Source organism: Mesoplodon bidens (genome assembly GCF_964165515.1).
Source record: "Mesoplodon bidens genome assembly, chromosome: 17".
NCBI classification, from domain to species: domain Eukaryota; kingdom Metazoa; phylum Chordata; class Mammalia; order Artiodactyla; family Ziphiidae; genus Mesoplodon; species Mesoplodon bidens.
This window is the reverse complement of record NC_138174.1, coordinates 20,785,102-20,803,363: the sequence shown is the minus strand read 5'-3', so window position 1 is coordinate 20,803,363 and position 18,262 is coordinate 20,785,102. Positions and strand designations below refer to the sequence as shown.

Here is an 18,262-nt window from a genome sequence, read left to right as displayed (position 1 = left end):
AATGTCAGGGAACAGACTCCTTTACTCAGGCAAGCTTTTTTTGACAAATAAAAACTCTACTTTCCCAACCACAATGACAAGGTTACTTACTTCAGAGAAAATGGAAAGGAACACCACTTTAACACATCTCAGCTATCTTCCCTATCTTTCCTCAAAAATGTGTTCTTCAAAAGCGTGCTTCTCTTCATGTATTTCCTTATTTTAATGAATGGTATACCCATTCATGAAAGCTGGAAACCTCTGAGTTTTCCAAGTACCATCATATTCAAGTACCATCAATTTCACTCTCAAAATATTTCTTTATTCTATTTCCTCTCTCAAGCCCTACAATTAATATTGTTAACTTAGACTCTGATCAGCTCTTCTTAGATGCCCATGTTATCAATGGTCTAACTGGTTGGTATCCTTGCCTTCAGTCTTTTGCCAGCCTCCTTAATACCTTTTTCCTTTTTTTTTTTGAGGAAAACTCTGTATTTTTTTCCAGCTGCTAAACAAACAAACAAAAAAACTGCTTAAAAGCACTTATCTCGTAGGCAATGAAAAAGGCAAATAAATCCAAAATTTTTAGCCTGACTTATTAGGCCATTTACAACGTGGTCTGTAGTCTCTCACGCATCCTCCTTCCTAGCTGCTTTCCTTCCCTACCGATTACAGCACACGTCTACTCCAACCTCATAACTCTTTACTACTCCAAAGCATATGTTTCTTTTAGTCCTGTGTGTCTGCACATGCTGCACCCTCTCCCTGCAGTGTTTCTTCCATGGTTCCTTCTAGCCAACTCCTATTTACCTTTCAGGCCCTAATTCAGATGTCTCTTCTTTAGGAAGCTTTTATAGATTGCCTCAGTATTCTGTCTGCATCTTTGTCTTCTCACAGAACTTTATATAGTTAGTAGTAGTATTTATCATATTTAACTGTCTATTTGTACCCTAATTAGGCTGTGAAGAACTAACGGGAAGATTTAAATTCCTGAGCACAGAACAAGGTCCTGAACACATCTCTACCTTCAACCTTTATCTATCTCCCTTTGCTCACCACACTCTAGTCACAATAATCTTATTTCAAACTCTAGGACATACTGAGCTATTTCCTATCTCAGGGAATCGGCACACGTTCTTTCCTCTGCATGGAATGTTTTTACCCTCCAATACCTGCAATGCTAGCTTCTTCCCTTGCATTTATGCCTCTGCATAAATGTCATCGCAAATTTTTCATAAGCACACTATCTGAATAAAGTAGGTCCCTCTCATCCTTTATTTCTATCTGGATCCCTTGTATGTTTCCTTGACAGCACCCAACAATCACTTTTCTTTTTTCAGGGGGGATATCGTCCCCTTTATAGAGTTCTACAAGCACAAGTGTTGTACTCCAAAAACCTAGCAAAGTGCATGAGTACTCAATAAACATTTGTAGAATATATCATTATCAAAAATATATTTCTCTTTCAATCATACAACTGATATTTATTGAAGTAGTTACAGTAAAATAAAATAAAAAGGGAATAAGACTCATAGTCAGAAGACCTGAGTTTGACTTTTAGCTTTAGAACTTACTTCTCTAACACTGGAAAAATCACTACCCTTCTCTTAGCCCAAATCTCCTAAAATATGAAACACAGATTCTCTTATACATAAACTCATGGATATTGAAAGATAAAAGGATTTAAAATATACATTCTCTGACTTAATATTATAAAGAATATTTGATTTAATTCAGCCCGCTGTGAAGCATCAATACTCAATTCCCTACTCCATCAAGTCTTGTACTATATTAATCTCAGCATTACAGCAAACCTTACTTTAGTAACCAGGCAAGGTTAGTAAGACCTTCATAAGGTCATAAATGTTTAAAGGCCCTAATCTGTACAGAATAAAAGCTTGTTAAAGAAAGTACTTATAACCCTTCTTAAATGCCTTCTAGTATGTTGCTTCAAAACTGATTTAAGGGACTTCCCTGGTGGCACAGTGGTTAAGAATTTGCCTGCCAATGCAAGGGACATGGGTTCAATCCTTGGTCTGGGAAGATCCCACATGCCACGGAACAACTAAGCCCGTGCATCACAACTACTGAGCCTGCGCTCTGGAGCCCGCGAGCCGCAACTACTGAGCCCACATGCCACAACTACTGAAGCCCATGTGTCTAGAGCCCGTGCTCCGCAGCAAGAGAAGCCACCACAATGAGAAGCCCCCGCACTGCAACAAAGAGTAGTCCCGGCTCGCCACAACTAGAGAAAGCCCGCGCGCAGCAACGAAGACCCAACGCAGCCAAAAATAAATAAATAAATAAATAAATTTTTAAAAAAAACTGATTTAAGAGATCATCTAGTAGAGTAACAGAACACTTTTAGCTTAAAATATACAAGAATTTAAAATTAGCTAAACCAAGTATTACATATTCTCAGGAAGGAACACGAATAAAACATTTCTCCAAACAACCCTCAGCCCTATCTTCATCAGTTTTTTCTTGTTTCTCCCTGGCAGTCCTTACAAGACTGTGTATCACAGCTAGTGAGTGAGTGGCCAGGATACTCAGGTGAGAAACTTTACCTCCTGGATCAGAAATACCTGAAATGTCACCCATGCATCTATATTCTTTAAAACGTTGTGAGCTGTTTGGTTAAGGTAAGAGACATACAGCAAGGCACCTTAACTCTTGCAGTATGCAAGTACCTACTAATTCAGTACCTGCTCTGTTACCAAGTAGGTACTGGTAGCTAGCTATTTACATAATTTCTCCTAAACTAAGTAAAAAAGGAAGATTATATGAATAAGTATAATAATTTAAAATGTGTCAACAAGCAAAAGTCTTAAAAGATATTTTATGTTAAAAAGTAAACTGATAATGGTTGAAAAAAACCCCAATTCTCCCAATTGATGTTGGTCACTATTTAATAATATTTCATTTAACAAACCTCTCTCTCTGTTGTCACGACGGTCTCTCTCTCCATGTCTTCTCTCAAAGGAAGAATCTCTTGCTTGATCTCTGTTGTCTCTTTCAGGATATCTGTCTCTTTCAGGATAGCTACTTCGAGTTTCCCAGCTGTCATGATAGTTGCTAGTACTACTGTGACTATCAATTTGAGAACTTCTTGTGCCTCGACTTCCTAAACAAAGGATATTCAAACAAATATTTAACAAGTACACTTTATTCAACAAGTTGTCAGTCACAATCTTTCCTCCCCAAAACATATAAATATATGTGGGGTTTTTTTGGTTTTGGTGTGTTTTTTTTGTATTTCAAAGTGTAGTATTCATTGTCAAAAAGGATACTAAATGTTGGATCAGAACACCCAAGGTGTCTAATGACTGACTTGGGTAAGCTAAGTACCAGTTTTCCCTATCTATAAAAAAGGACATATAATGGAATCACAAAACAAAGAGACTCATTTCAATTAAGCCAAAAAACAACAAAACAAAAAATAAAAACTATTAATTCATACCTATATCACAGAAATATCATAAAAATAATTAAGGATATGGATATATTGCATTGACTACAGTTTATAGTGAAAACATTCCAATACAGAACCAAGGTATTTTGCTGACAGTAGGTGGTACCTGAAATTTTTCATTAAAGAATTGGGAAATGAATGTTCACAGTAGTAACATTTTAGAATGTTCACAGCCCCAAACTGGAAAGTACCCAAATGTCTTTCAATGGGTGAAGGCTAAACAAACTGTGGTACATCCAGACGATGGAATATTACAACAAGGAGCAAACTGTTGATACACACAACAATTTGGATGAACCTCAAGGAAATTGTGCTGAGTGAAAAAGCCAATCTCAACAGCATACAGACAGCAGGATTCCATTTATGTAACATTTGTGAAATAACAATTATAAAATGATGGACATATTAGTGGTTGCCAGGGGTCAAGGATAGGGGAGGGGATTTGAGTGTGGCTATAAAGAGGTAACACAGGGAGTCTTGTGATGATACAGCTGAGTATCTTGATTGTGGCCATGGTAATACAAGGCTACACAGACACTGTGGAAAATAGTATGGAGGTTCCTCAAAAAATTACAGAACTACTATATGATCCAGCAATTCCAATTCTGGGTATAGAGCTAGAGGAACTGAAAACAGGATCTGAAAGACATATCTTTACTCTCATGTTCACTGCAGCATTATTTACAATAGCCAAGACATGGAAGCAACCTAAATGCCCAATGACAGATGAATGGGAAAAAAATGTGGTAAAAAAAAAAGTGGTATATACATACAATGGATTCAGCCTTTATAAAGAAGGAAATCCTGCCAGTTGCAACAACACTGAGGAACCTGGAGGATATTATGCTGAGTGAGATAAGTCAGACACAGAAGGACAAATGCTACATCATATCACTTATATGTGGAATCTCACACAGTCAAACTCATAGAAGCAAAGAGTAGAATGGTGTTGCCAAGGGGCTCCAGGGAGGGGGAACAGGGAGGTATTAGTCAAAGGGTACAAAGTTTCAGTTGTACAAGATGAGTAAGTCCTAGAGATCTACTGTACAGCACAGTGTCTAGAGTTAATAATACTATACTGGAAACTCAAAAATTTGGTAAGAGGGTAGACTATATGTTAATAGCATTCTCACCACACACACACACACACAGACAAGTAATAAAGAGCGTGAGAAGAAACGTTTACATGTTAATGGCACAGACTGTGGCGGTGGTTTCAAGGGTTGTCTACGTGTCTCCCAGCTCAGCAAGTTGTACATATTAACCATGTACAGCTTTCTGTATGTCAACACACCTCAATAAAGTGGTTTAAAAAACTGTATAGAGCTACACACACACCTTACATATAATAGGCTTTGAGCACTGAAAGAATTATAGCATAATTCTAAATATTTTAACGGGGGTATTTTAATAATCAAAATATCTGTAAAGAATATTTTAATAATTAAAGACCAGAAAGAAGAAATTTAAAACATTTTTTTAAAAGACTACAAATGGTCTACATATAACATCGAGGAATGGAAAGGTTAAATGTCAGAACAGATGCTGCTAAGAGAAAATTAGTAAAAAAAAGTTACGTCTGAGGATACAACTCACAAAACGAAAGAAAGATACAGAGATGGAAAATCTGAAAGTTAAGAATCAAGGAAGATACAGTGAGAAGATTCAACATATGTCTAACATGTCTAACTATATGCTATTTAGATAGAAAGGTTGAAAGGACAGAATAAGCTGTATCATACAAATACTAACCAAAAGAAATCTGTGAGTGGGATAATATTTTTTTTTCTTTCTTTTTTTTTTTTGCTGTACGTGGGCCTCTCACTGTTGTGGCCTCTCCCGTTGCGGAGCACAGGCTCCGTCTGCGCAGGCTCAGCGGCCATGGCTCACGGGCCCAGCCGCTCCGCGGCATGTGGGATCTTCCCAGACCGGGGCACGAACCCGTATCCCCTGCATCGGCAGGCGGACTCTCAACCACTGCGCCACCAGAGAAGCCCGTATAATATTTTTAGACAAAAAAAAAAAACACCATTTGGGGTAAAGAGGATCATTCTGTAATGATAAAAGGAATATTTTGCCTTATGTGTACCTACTAGCAAAGCCTGAAAATATTCAAAGCAAAAATTGATCAAATTACACAAAATCAACAAATTCAAAATGACAGTGGAAGATTTAACTCACATCTCTGTAATGACAGAAAAAAGCAGACTAGAACAAAAATTAAATGTAGATTTGAAAGCATGGTTAACAAACTTGATCTTAGAGATACACCTTTTATACTGTGCAACCATTAAAAGCATATGCAGAATACGTGAAAACTGACTGATGAGCCACAAAATAAGTCTCAACAAAGACAAACGCCAAAAAACTGACTTCAATCTTCTCCAATGACAATTAAAATTGGGGTAGGAGATTTATTTTTAAAAGCATGACTGGAAATTTAAAATCCTATTTCTATACAACTCATGAGTCAAAGAAGAAATCATACTAAAATTCAGAAAGTGTTTAGAACAGATAAATATTATCAAACTGTCAAGAAACAGATAACTAGGATTTCCCTGGTGGCACAGTGGTTGAGAATCCACCTGCCAAGGCATAGGACACAGGTTCGAGCCCTGGTATGGGAAGATCTCACATGCCGCGGAGCAACTAAGCCCGTGCGCCGTAACTACTGAGCCTGCGATCTAAAGCCCGCGAACCACACTACTGAAGCCTGCATGCCTAAAGCCCGTGCTCCACAACAAGAGAAGCCACCACAATGAGAAGCCTGCGCACCGCAACAGAGTAGCCCCTGCTCGCGGCAACTAGAGAAAAGCCCACACGCAGCAACGAAGACGCAACGCAGCCAAAAATAAAAATAAATAAATTTATATATATAAAAAAAAGATAACTAATCATTTATACATAAATTGTTCCAAAGAAGAGAAAAAAGAAGCAACACTTTCCAACACATTTTATACGGCTACTATAACTCTGATCTCCAAACCAAACAAAGACAATATAAAAAACAAAAGCTATGCAGTGGTATGGTGGAACCGGCTAACTAACTGGCTCCAAAGAGCCAACTGTGTGCACCTCTTCCCATGTCCACACTGAGTGACGTTAGTAGCTCAACATCTGCTATGGCAGGAGTAATTTATACCACGGAAATTGGCATTAGCTACAAGCCAGGGCTTTTTTCCTGAAGAGTAAGTTGTTAAATATTTACCATCATACCACTGATTATATGCCAATCTCAATTAAAAACAAAGATGCTTAATTCAAAATTAAATTTTAACACACCTATTTTAGAACTTTCTTAAGTGAAATGTGTATTTATCTTAGAAATGCAAGAATAGTTCTAAATTTAAAAAAAATACATTAACATAAGTAACAAGGTAAAAGAGACTGACTATATGATCTCAAGATACAGAAAAACAGTCATGATAGAAGCTGTCAGCTAAGTTTGGAAAATTAGGAGACATCCTTAACACAATAAAAAGCATCTGCTAAAAATTTACAAACACTATACTTAATGGTGAAATGCCAGCAATAATCCTTTAAAATCTGAAACAAAGCAAAGAAGCCCATTATATCACTTGTAGTAAACAGTTCATTGAAACAGTTGCTCAGCAGGTTACTTGACATTAAATAAATAATTCTCAGAAAGGAAGAGCCAAATCTGTTCCCATACATACATGTTTAAGACAATCTAATTAGATCTACTAAGAAAATACAGCAACATCACAATGTAAGATTAGTATAAAAATATTAATTACCATTTCCGTATACCAGCAATAAGCGTCAGAAAAAATGTTTTAAAATATATTATTTGGTGCACCTGTACACAGTTATTCACTTAAGCAGTATTCAAAAACAAAGAAAAGATTAGAACACCTAAATACATAGGATTTATTAACTTTATGGTATATCCTACAACATACAGTATGCACCCTTTCAAAAGGAGGTGGCTATTTAACAAGTTGACTGATATGGAACCATCTCCAAGATTTTTTTTTAAAAATGAATTTATTTATTTATTTATTTATTTATTTTTGGCTGCGTTAGGTCTCTGTTGCTGTGCACAGGCTTTCTCTAGTTGTGGCGAGCAGGGGCTACACTTCGTTGTGGTGTGTGGGCTTCTCATTGCGATGGCTTCTCTTGTTGCAGAGCACGGGCTCTAGGTGTGTGGGCTTCAGTAGTTGTGGCACACAGGCTCAGTAGCTGTGGCTCGCGGGTTCCAGAACGCAGGCTCAGTAGTTGTGGCGCACAGGCTTAGTTGCTCCATGGCATGTGGGATCTTCCTGGACCAGGGCTCAAACCTGTGTCCTCTGCATTGGCAGGCGGATTCTTAACCACTGCGCCACCGGGGAAGTCCCCCAGATATTTTTTAAGTGAAAACAGCAGAGTATAGAGTATATAGTTGTGTGGTTTTTTTTAATAAAAAAAATTTAATTATATTTGTAAAACCAGAGGAGAAAATGAATAGACATATACATCTACTTATGTAGAATATTCTTCAGATGGATACACACAAAATTGGCGAAAGAAGGAACCAGGTCAGGGATAGAAGGGAGGCTTTCACTATACATCCTTTTGCAGTTTTGAAATTCTGAACCATGTGAATGCATTATTAAAAAGAGAGAATTTTTTTTAAGTACCATTTACAATGGCAACAAAAATAGAGGGTACACAGGAACAAAACATGTACAAGACCTTAACAGAAAAAGTTACAAATCAATAAATTTAATGTACGTGAAATAAAAATCCAACAGTTTTTCATGAAGTTAAAAAAAAAGACAACTCATTTTTTAAATGTATATGAAAAAGCAAAGGGCCAAGAAAAGCCAAGACAACTATGAAGGAGAAGGTGAGGGGCCTTCATCTTAATGTGAAACTGTAATACTGACCAGGATAAACCAACAGGCCTATGGCAAGAGTAAGAGTGGTCAGAATTCTGCAGCAGTGTTTTGGGGAAGGGGAGCGAAGTGGGTGGAGGAAGAGAGAGGTCAAAGCTAATTCAGTTAAGGCAGTTCGGAGACAGTCAAAAACACATAGGTAGGTAGTTATTGATGACAATGGTGATGGCAAATGCTTTTTAGAGGAAGATGAGAAAAATGGCTCAAGATGCAGATATGTGATGTTCTGAGGTGGCTTTGAAGCAAGCACAAGTACTGATGAATACACAAGTCAGTCATTTCTGACACCACCAATTTTGAAAACCCACCATTTAATCCCATTTTAATGATCATTTTATCTATATACCTGTTTATTAGAAATTATTTATTTTTGATGCTACTTTTTTGCCTGATAGCAATTTTCTTAGTGTTCCACATTAAACAAGACGGTAGGCATGACTGGACATAATTCAACCAGGAGGTCTAAGTCGGGCCCCATCTATCTTCTGCTACTATAGCTAACAATTCCTATTAGGAACTTATAGGGAAAATCACAAATTCAATTAATTGAAAATTACTTTGACAAAGTGATAATGAACGTCAGACATAATATCTTTAGAAAACAAATCTTAGGAGGTTAATAATTTCTCTATGAACATACAACATACAGTTCACCGACAAGTCAAAAACCTTACCCTTTTCAGGTAACTCTGGACCTCTTCCCCTACTTCTGCCCATCCGATCATTCCTAATTTCACTTCGAGACTCACTTCTGGACTCATTTCTTATTTCAGTGCGAGAACTTTCTTCTCTCAAATGGTTTCTGCCATAACTTCGGGATTCTTCCTGATATGCATCCTCCTTTCGATGAGCATCTCGACTTTCACGGTCCCTGTAGTCGTGGGCATCACGAGTAGACCGAGAATCTCTGGGATCGCGGCTCTCTTTGTTATCTCTGCTGTAATCTCGCATCTCCCTGGAGTCCCGAATGTCTCTGGAGTCTCTTAGTTCCCTTCGGTCTCTAGTATCTCTGGCATCTCTCCGATCCCGACCATCTCGAGGTTCTCTGTCATCTCTGTGGTCTCTGGAAGAGCTCTGATCCTGTTCATACTCTCGTTCTTCTCTTGTGTCCTTTTCTCTATCCCTTTTTCCTCTAGTCTCTGTAATGCAATTTTGGAAATACACTGTAATTCCTTTCACAAAATTTTAGGAAACCAGACGATGTATTTAATACAGAGCTTTAAAACTTTTAATACAATGGTAATTCATACTCTTTACAAAAAATAAAAGGAGAAAACATGGGCAAATGAGAAAAATAAAACTATCTGTAAGCTAAAATTCCAAAGGTAATTTTATTAACACCTGGATTATTTGTCTTGATTGGATAAACTTTGAACACGATCTTCTCGTATCAACGTACCCATACTTACAAATCTTAAACAACTGAAACAAGTAAGTTGATCTATCAATGATGGCCTAATTTTTAGAAATCACTTTTAGATCCAGAGGCACAAGTGACTTTAATCATCTCTACCAAGTATTAGGCCAGACTAGAGCACACATGACTACCTCCAATGTACTTAAGCACTTGCGACTAGCCTACAATTAGTATGCTGGCTGGTAAACACATACTGTTATTCTCTCTCTCTCTCTCTCTCTCCTTTATTTATTTATTTGAGCTATTTAATGAATCACACTTCTGTCTCTGAAGATTTTTCTACTTAAGGCATTTTCTAACATGTCATAGAAAAATTAAAAAAAATAATTTCAGTTTTAAAAAAGCTGGAATGAACCTCAACAGTTATTTAATCCAACCTTGTCACTGTATACATGAAGGAACAGAGGCCCAGAGCTTAAACGGTTTAGTCAGCCCCGGACATCACAGGAATCTGCAAAGATTAGAAACTATTCTTTAGAGATGCCTAGAAAAGTATACATTGATTACAGCATAAATCTGATATGAACTGAAAGAATTAACAAGAGACCCTCAAAGAACAAACGCTGTACTTTTTATCAGATTCCTTCATAAATTGCTCTTACACTCTGGAACAGCCCCAAGATCTGAGGCTATTTTAGCAACTGTAGCAGCTCTTGGTCGAGGACATTATAAATTTACCTATGGCTAGGTCCACAGACTTTCTCCGCCTAGTATCCACAAGACCCCCTAGATTCTCATCAATAACTTATCTCCCCTGAAAAATAACTCTGCCCATATGCCTACATCCATAAATGCCATATAAGGATAGAAGCACTAGGCAAGATTCTGACAACATCCCCATCTCTTTTTGTGCACATCCATCCCTTCCAGTCCTCCTCCAATACCAACTGTGCCTAGAAATTTGTTCACTTACTATTAAATTCTCTTTTTATGATACCCCCAGATGTCTTTATGAATACATCTAGTTACTATATTTTGTTCTTTATCTACCTCCCCATCCTTTCACTAAAATTATTCTTATTTCAAAAAATGACCTCTAAATAGAGAGGAATAAACACCTACTGCATCTCTTGTATGGAAGGTTAAAGAAACATCCTCTTTACAAAGAACCTAAAAATGTATGGTTTATTATTAAAAGGATTCCTCCTATAACATAAACCTCTCTTACTACAAAAAAGCATTCCTATGAGACTCAACTGCATACTAAATTTCCCCTTCATTAGGGTATTTAATCAATTATGTTTTGAAATAATAGTTTTCATTCAGTAAGTAGTCACGAAATATATACTATATTCCCAGTCAACTGTAGTTGTTCATAGATAGGTATAAGAGAATTTTCCCATCTTACCAATGTTCCATAAATACGGCTATGCTGATCTGGTTCCAAAATCATGTACACAAGGAATAATTCTTTAAAATAGGTGCTCTCTCCAGTGCCTACCTATGCACCCATCATTTCTTGAATAAAATAACTTGCACTGTTGATTGGAAGAGAAAAACTAACTTCGACACGTTTCATAGACGACTGCTATACGATACTCAAATTGTGACTTTTTGTCAGTCTTGTGTGGGGTGCAGAAGCATGCTGTACGATGCTTTAAAAATGCACATTAAACAGAAATGTTGTTGCAAGTCAACAAGTATTGTATTTCCTGAGTACTCATAATTATGTTAAAAAACTAACTCAGGAGATGTCAGGAAAAAGACTTAAGTTAAATAAACAAGGACAAGAAGCTTAGATAAGAAATACAGAAAGAGATGAGAGCTATGAGATTGTATTGCCAAGTTTTGATGATAATAACATCTCAGCGTGAACAGGGAACAGCAAATTCAAAGTTAACATAATTCTCAGGGATCTAGAAAGGAAAACTGCTTTGCTTAACTTCTTTGTTGAGTTAGACCTGGAATATTGATCACTTGGTTCACACTGACTTCCTGAACATTCCCCCAGCCCTCACCTCTTAGTCAAAATATTTCTGATATGTTCAAACTCTGCTCCCTGGTTTGCTGCTTTTCTTTCCTTCACCGCTGTTGTTTTTAAAGAATTAGCTAAGCAATTAGACTGACACTCTAAGAATCATACCATCCCAAATTTCTAGAACTTGAAAGTACTCAAGTAAAACATCTTAACTAAAGAAAGGACCAACTTAGCATACATATAAATGCTCACTTACATCTATTTAGTAGCTTAGATTTCTGTGTCCCTAAGCACCTCCTATTGCCCTCAAGAGCTATCATCCACGTGTTACAGAAACGTAATATAACACAGTTCTCTTCTGTCTCTTATTTTAACAATAAATCTGAAAGTCCATTTTTTTTAATAAAGAAAATATCCACTTAAAGAACTCTAAAAAAACCCACAATAGAGTATTTACCTTCCCTCCTTTCATGACGCCGATCGTGAGACTGTGAAGTTCGTTCATGATCATGCCTCCCTTTTTCTCTCATTGGAGACCGATGTCTTGGGGGACTTTGCTTTCTCTGAGGAGAAGACAGAGAGTGTGACGGATAGGGAGAAGCAGATCGGCGTAAAGGTGGAGTTACTGTCCTCTGATAAGATGGTGAAGGAGTTCTTTTTCGGCGAGGAGAAGGAGAATGTCTTTGAATAGATGATCCTGATTGTGAGGAAGATGAGTGATGTCTAGAAGATATAGGAGAATGATGCTGTCCTGCTGGGGAAGTGGACCTATAAAGAAAGCAACAACAATAAAAAAAAATGTGTTCAAGAGCTTTCATTTCTAGCCAAAGGAAAATCTTCTTTAAAAACAAAGAAACAAACAAACAAAACACCTGAATGTAAAAGTTAAAGCTAAAACTGTGAGTCATAATTCCAAGATAAATTTTAATTCACAATGATGTAAAATCATTAACAAGTTGATTTCTAAAGATCTGACTGATTTTGAAGTCAGCTTGAGACAACGGTTCTAGATGAGACATGCATTGCCCTTCTCCTGAGCTCTGGCTCCAAGGCACACTCCCTTTTCCAGGTAACATCCTCCCTGAGCACAGATGGTTCTTACTCTCACGTGAAGTCTGGAACTCACTCTTACCAGAGATCATCTCTGACAGTGTAAATACGTATTGGAGGAGGGAACCCACAAAGAGATAAAGAGAAAACATACTAGTAAGATCTAGATAGAAAGTGGGTGTAAGAACGCCTGTAATTCAGGGCTGTGGGAGAAGGGGAAAGCTATCACCAGCTACGCCAAACAAAAGTTTGCACTGCCTGGGCTAACATTTAGGATAGGGAAAGAAAGCTAGAGTTAAGGAAAGGACATACTGTCTACACTGTCTTTATCTTAAATAACCTGCCTTCACTCTTGGGCAGCACAAACTGAAATTTAGTTCATAAGCTTTGGTTTAACTGAGGCTTCCCCTGCTCCCTTCAAATCATCTTCTTTGACTGTTGCCAGAGAAATAACTTATAAACTCATGAAGCACATCTGAATCACTCCTATAATCTGTTATGTCTTGGGCTGTGTCTTCAATGAATATGAAAAAGGTGTGTCTGACGGAGAGCTAGAACACACACATTTGGGCAATAACTAAAAAGAAACAGGACTAATGTTTAAAAAACAATACTTCAGACATCACATGCTCAGATGAGTAACATATTTCTCAAAGTAATCATTTTGAGGACAGATGTTTGTTCAAAAAAATTATGAGTTCCTGTCAAAATATTTTAGAATTACCTTCACTGCCTATGATAAATATTTTTTTAACTTCCGCAATGTTGGCAAAATCATTATTAATCCTAAACCAGGATTCCTCAATTTTGACACTATTGACATTTTGTATTCAGTAATTCTTTGTGGTGGCGGGCTGTCCTGTACATTGTAGGATGTCGAGCAGCATCCCTGGCCCCCTATCCACTAGAAGCCAGTACCATCTCCCTCCCATCCCCATTCATGCCGATAAAAAACTACTCCAGGTATCTCCAAATGTCCCCAGGGAGGTAAAATCAACCCTGGTTGAGAACCACTGCTCTAAACTATGCTGTTTATAAATGATGCCTTAGTAGAACTTTTATCAATGAAAGGTTTAAATCTATAAAATACATGTTACTGAGTCAGGAAAGTGGTCAGATATATAGGAAAGAATTTTGCAAAACAATAAATTAAGCAAATAAATAAAATCACCTTTTGGATAATAGTTGACTTAAAAAATAAAAGTCAGCTAACTAGAACACCACATTATCCTAAACATTATAGTTATTTATGATTCTGCAGTACTTTCATGCTTTTAATAAAAATTGTTATTCCTTTCTCACATAAAATAAATAAGACATAAACCACCATAGCTTAATTGAGTCTAAACTGAAATTTATTTACTAACAGATATGAGTACAAATGCTCAATGGGTCTTGCCCAAATTTGGAAAACCATTTATGACCAATGGCTATTCAAATACTGAACAGAAAAATCACTGCAAGACTAAGAAATTCTAATCTGACTATCATTTGGTGCTTTCCAATTTCAATTTCATTAGGTTCTAGTCAGTTTGGAAATACCTAAACTGAAAAAAGAAAGAATGTGGCTCTCCACTGAACTGACATTTTGGTTAGTTTTGAGTTTATTTCTGGGGTATACTCAAAATTGTTTCAGGAATGTCTGCAATACCCTTTGGTGATTTGTTCACAAAACTTAAATAAAACAGTTAATAATACTATCTTTTAAAACACATTACAGTGTAATCACATGTCTATTCCAATTTGGTGTCTATAACATGGAAGAAAAAATCTCGGTTCAAGCTTACATAATCAAGCTATCATATTAAGGCCAGAGCACCAATGTGTTGTCACATTATGGCTTCAGCATTTTAACCACATTTTTCTTCCTACTTATCCTTCAGGGAAAAAAATAAGTTTGTTGATTTAATTATCCATTATCAAATGAATGTTTGTGTCCACCCTCCACCCCAAATTTATATGTTGAGGCCCTAACCTCCAATGCGATGCCAGAAGGAAGGGAGGAAGGGAGGGAGGGAGGAAGGGAGGGAGGAAGGAAGGAAAAGAGTCATTTTGATTCACTGGATGGACAAATGTTAAGTGAGTACCTTTTACGCTAAGCATTATTTTTGACACTGAGGATACAGAAATGAAGAAGACAGACAAAATCACTAACAAAATAATAATGATGATTATAATAATATTGACAATAGCAGGTAACATATGCTGCTACTATGTCCACAGCATTGTTTTAAGTGCTTCTGTATATTAACTTATTTCGTCTATGAGGTAACTGAGACAGAGAGGACTGAAAAACAGTCTATCTTAGTTGCAGAGTCCAGGAGTAGCCCACCACCAACAAAAAAAAAGCCAATTTCAGCTAATTAATGCAACATACAACTCTATACAACAGAGTAATGAAGTATAAACTGTTAGGTCCAAAAAAAGTACATCGGGGGACTACATTAGGTGCTTGGTGAGGAAAGGGCCTTTACTAAGAAGATGGCTTTTGAGGCAAGAGCTGAAAGTTTGAGGGAAGAGCTTTTCACGCTGAGGACTCAGCAACCACAAAGGAGGCAGGAGGGATGGTGATATATAAAAAGAACAGAAAGAAGACAAGTATAACTATGATTCATGGGAGAATGAAAAGTTCATGAGAGGGTCAGAAAGCAGGCAGGGGACAGAGGATATGGAGCCTTCTAGGTCATGATAAAAGTTCAGATTTTCTTCTAAGTATAAAAGAAATCACTGGAGAGTTTTGGGCAGGGAAGTGTCATTCAGAAATTGAGCAACTTGCCTAAATAAATATGTAAGACAGAGAAAGAAAATGCTTCTGTGTGATGATTTGTTTTAGACCTAGTAGCTTGCTCTCCCTTTGCAGCAGGTGATAAATACTCCTCAGAAGGGGAATCATTTCTAACCAAATGATCTACAGAAACGAGGAGAATACTTTTGTTGTGGGAATCTTTTGAAAGATGTCTCCTCCATAAATAAATGGTACTTGAAAAACAGATTTGATTCAAGCAAACTAGTAAGAAGTACATAATCCAAGTAAATCTAAGCCAAGTACTAATAATTTTGGTTCAATTTCATTTTTGCATTTATGTAGAAATGAATTAATTTCAAAAACCTCAGTCTAAGAATGGAGAAGAATGTTAAGATAAGCATTATTAGCACATACTTCAATGATATTCAAGTCCAGAATTATGTGCCATTTAATTATAACAATTTTTCAGAATCTGGTTCAAGAGCCTTACATGAACTTGTTCAATCCCATGACTTGAGTGAGCTAAAAACTGTACCTATCGTTGTGATCAAGAGTCAGAAGAGACAAATATCCAGGATCCCTGGCACATGGGGAGATTGTTTTTAAGCTCTAAGAGAGTTGGTATTCCAAATGCAATAAAGCCTAGAAACAATATACACCAGCATAACAAATATTAAGACAGCTGGCTCCTATCTTCTACCTGGTGAAACAAGTTAAACTTATCACTTTCTCCTGGGACAGGATGGGGTGATGAGGAGATGGAGAGGCCCAGCCCCTGCCTAGAAACAGTAAGCAATCCAGTCTTGGGAAAGAGGGAGGTAAAGAACGGTTCTCAAGTCCCTAGTCCGACTTCTCAGACCCCAAATCTCCTCAGCTCAGGCCAAGAAAATGGATGTCAAATAAGGGAGTTTCTTGAAATTGCTGCCACTGTCCTGGAAGTTCGATCCAGTCACAGGTCATTTAACTGTCAGTAGAAAATTACCACCAGATAACACCAAACCAGAGCCAGACAGAAATGGATTTTGATAGTGTGGCTGGGTATCTGTTATTTCATTAATCTCACTACATACCACACAGTCCCACATTTTTACCAGATTAAATATTTGGCCTTTGTATGCCGTGTTATGCATTTCTGATTGGACCAATTATTAAACAGGGCTAAACTTCCCAACCACCTCCTGCTACTGAAAACCTCCCCGAAGAACAATTTTCCTCTCAAGTCTCTAATTCCATCAAGCATGATAGACAAAGGGTTAAGAGCACAATTTTTAGGAACATAAATATCACTCTAGATTTTGGCTGCAAAACAGGGGCTTTTCTGAGTTCAACAGATTTTCCCAATATCACACCTATAAAAGGAAGTCCAAGCCTTGATCATTTGGACTAAATGTAAATGGCTTTTTTGCCCCCCGATGAAGTTGTTTTGATATTTATAAAATGATTTCATTTTTAACACGTCTACCATGAATTCAGTATATTATATAATTATGTTCAGCTATATTACATATTTCTTTAAGTGTCTTAATTTTATATCCTAGCCTAAATTAGTATTCATGTAAAAATACTTTTTAGGTCTATAGACAGGGCTCAATTAAATGCAAAAAAAAGACAATGCCTGAGACAAGCAATTCCCAATCTGAATACAAAGGTTTCACATTAATATTAAAAGATTTGCATATCCTTCATGGTATTATTTGTGCTAATGTCCACTAATTGGGAAAATATTATAAAAGATATTACAAATTCATCGATGTTTTTAAAGTCTGAATTTTAAAATTACATTATTCTCCTTTTTTCCTTTTAGATGGGATACTGGTATAGTGATTGTATTTTTTTTTTTTAATGTATGGTTATTTACAACATTGTGTGAGTTTCTGGTACATAGCAAAGTGATTCAGTTATGTATATATATAGATTGTGTGTGTGTACATATATATAGATAGATAGATAGATAGATATAGATATAGATAGTGATTGTATATTTTTAAGTGCCTTTCTCTTTTAGAGATATATACTAAAATATATACAGATGAAATGAAATAAGAAGTCTGAGGTTTGCTTCAAAATAACACTGGATGGGGGAGGTGGGTGGGGTACAGATATGGATATGAGGGTCATTATAATATTCTATTTTTATGTTGTGAAATGCTCCGTAATAATAACGTGAATGTAACATTAACATGTAATTCTTCCACCCTCTATGTATAACTGAGTAACACTGGTACACCTTTACTCAAGAAACTATCAATTCCGTCTACAGAAATGCTTAGTGCACACATGGATTCCTCCCTGTCCTGTCCTTCATGGCCACAGAATAAGATTCACCAGTCCAGGCCATGGTATTTGAACATGAATGGTAGATAATGAATAAATTAAAGAATTAATCCAATAGGTAAATAGTCTTTGTCAAACATCTGAAACATTCTGATTTTAATTATTCAGATGTGTGCAATCACTGAAAGAAAATAAGACTGTCAATTTGGTGGTAATTTGCTTATTCTACTAAGCGGATGTCAAAGTCAGTAAGTTTTGAATGATCACATCTGTCTTTAAAATCTGAGGAAGACTCATGCAGGCATTTATACTCCTATCAAGACGTATTCAGGTAATTATAATAAAGTGATTTAAAAAAATACAACTTACTATGCTCTTAATACTATCTTACTAAACCACAAAATTCTGCATTTTGATTAGTATTTTGATCAAAACATATTACCTATCATAAAACCATATTTAACCAGCAGAATGAACTATATGCACTTGTTAGCTAACTTCTCTGGTT

General features: G+C 36.6%; 1 protein-coding gene across 5 annotated transcripts in view; it reads right to left on the bottom strand.

Annotated features, from left to right (window-relative positions):
- The window catches only part of ZC3H13 (zinc finger CCCH-type containing 13), a 137,194-nt gene that overhangs the window by 18,232 nt on the left and 100,700 nt on the right, over window positions 1–18,262 (bottom strand). For all 5 annotated transcript variants that reach the window (XM_081214735.1, XM_081214736.1, XM_081214737.1 and 2 more), the window contains 3 exons: window positions 12,142–12,452; window positions 9,024–9,488; window positions 2,912–3,103 (listed from right to left, as the gene is read on the bottom strand). In XM_081214735.1, coding sequence (XP_081070861.1) covers window positions 2,912–3,103; window positions 9,024–9,488; window positions 12,142–12,452 — 968 coding nt within the window. The remainder of the gene's footprint in view (window positions 1–2,911; window positions 3,104–9,023; window positions 9,489–12,141; window positions 12,453–18,262) is intronic.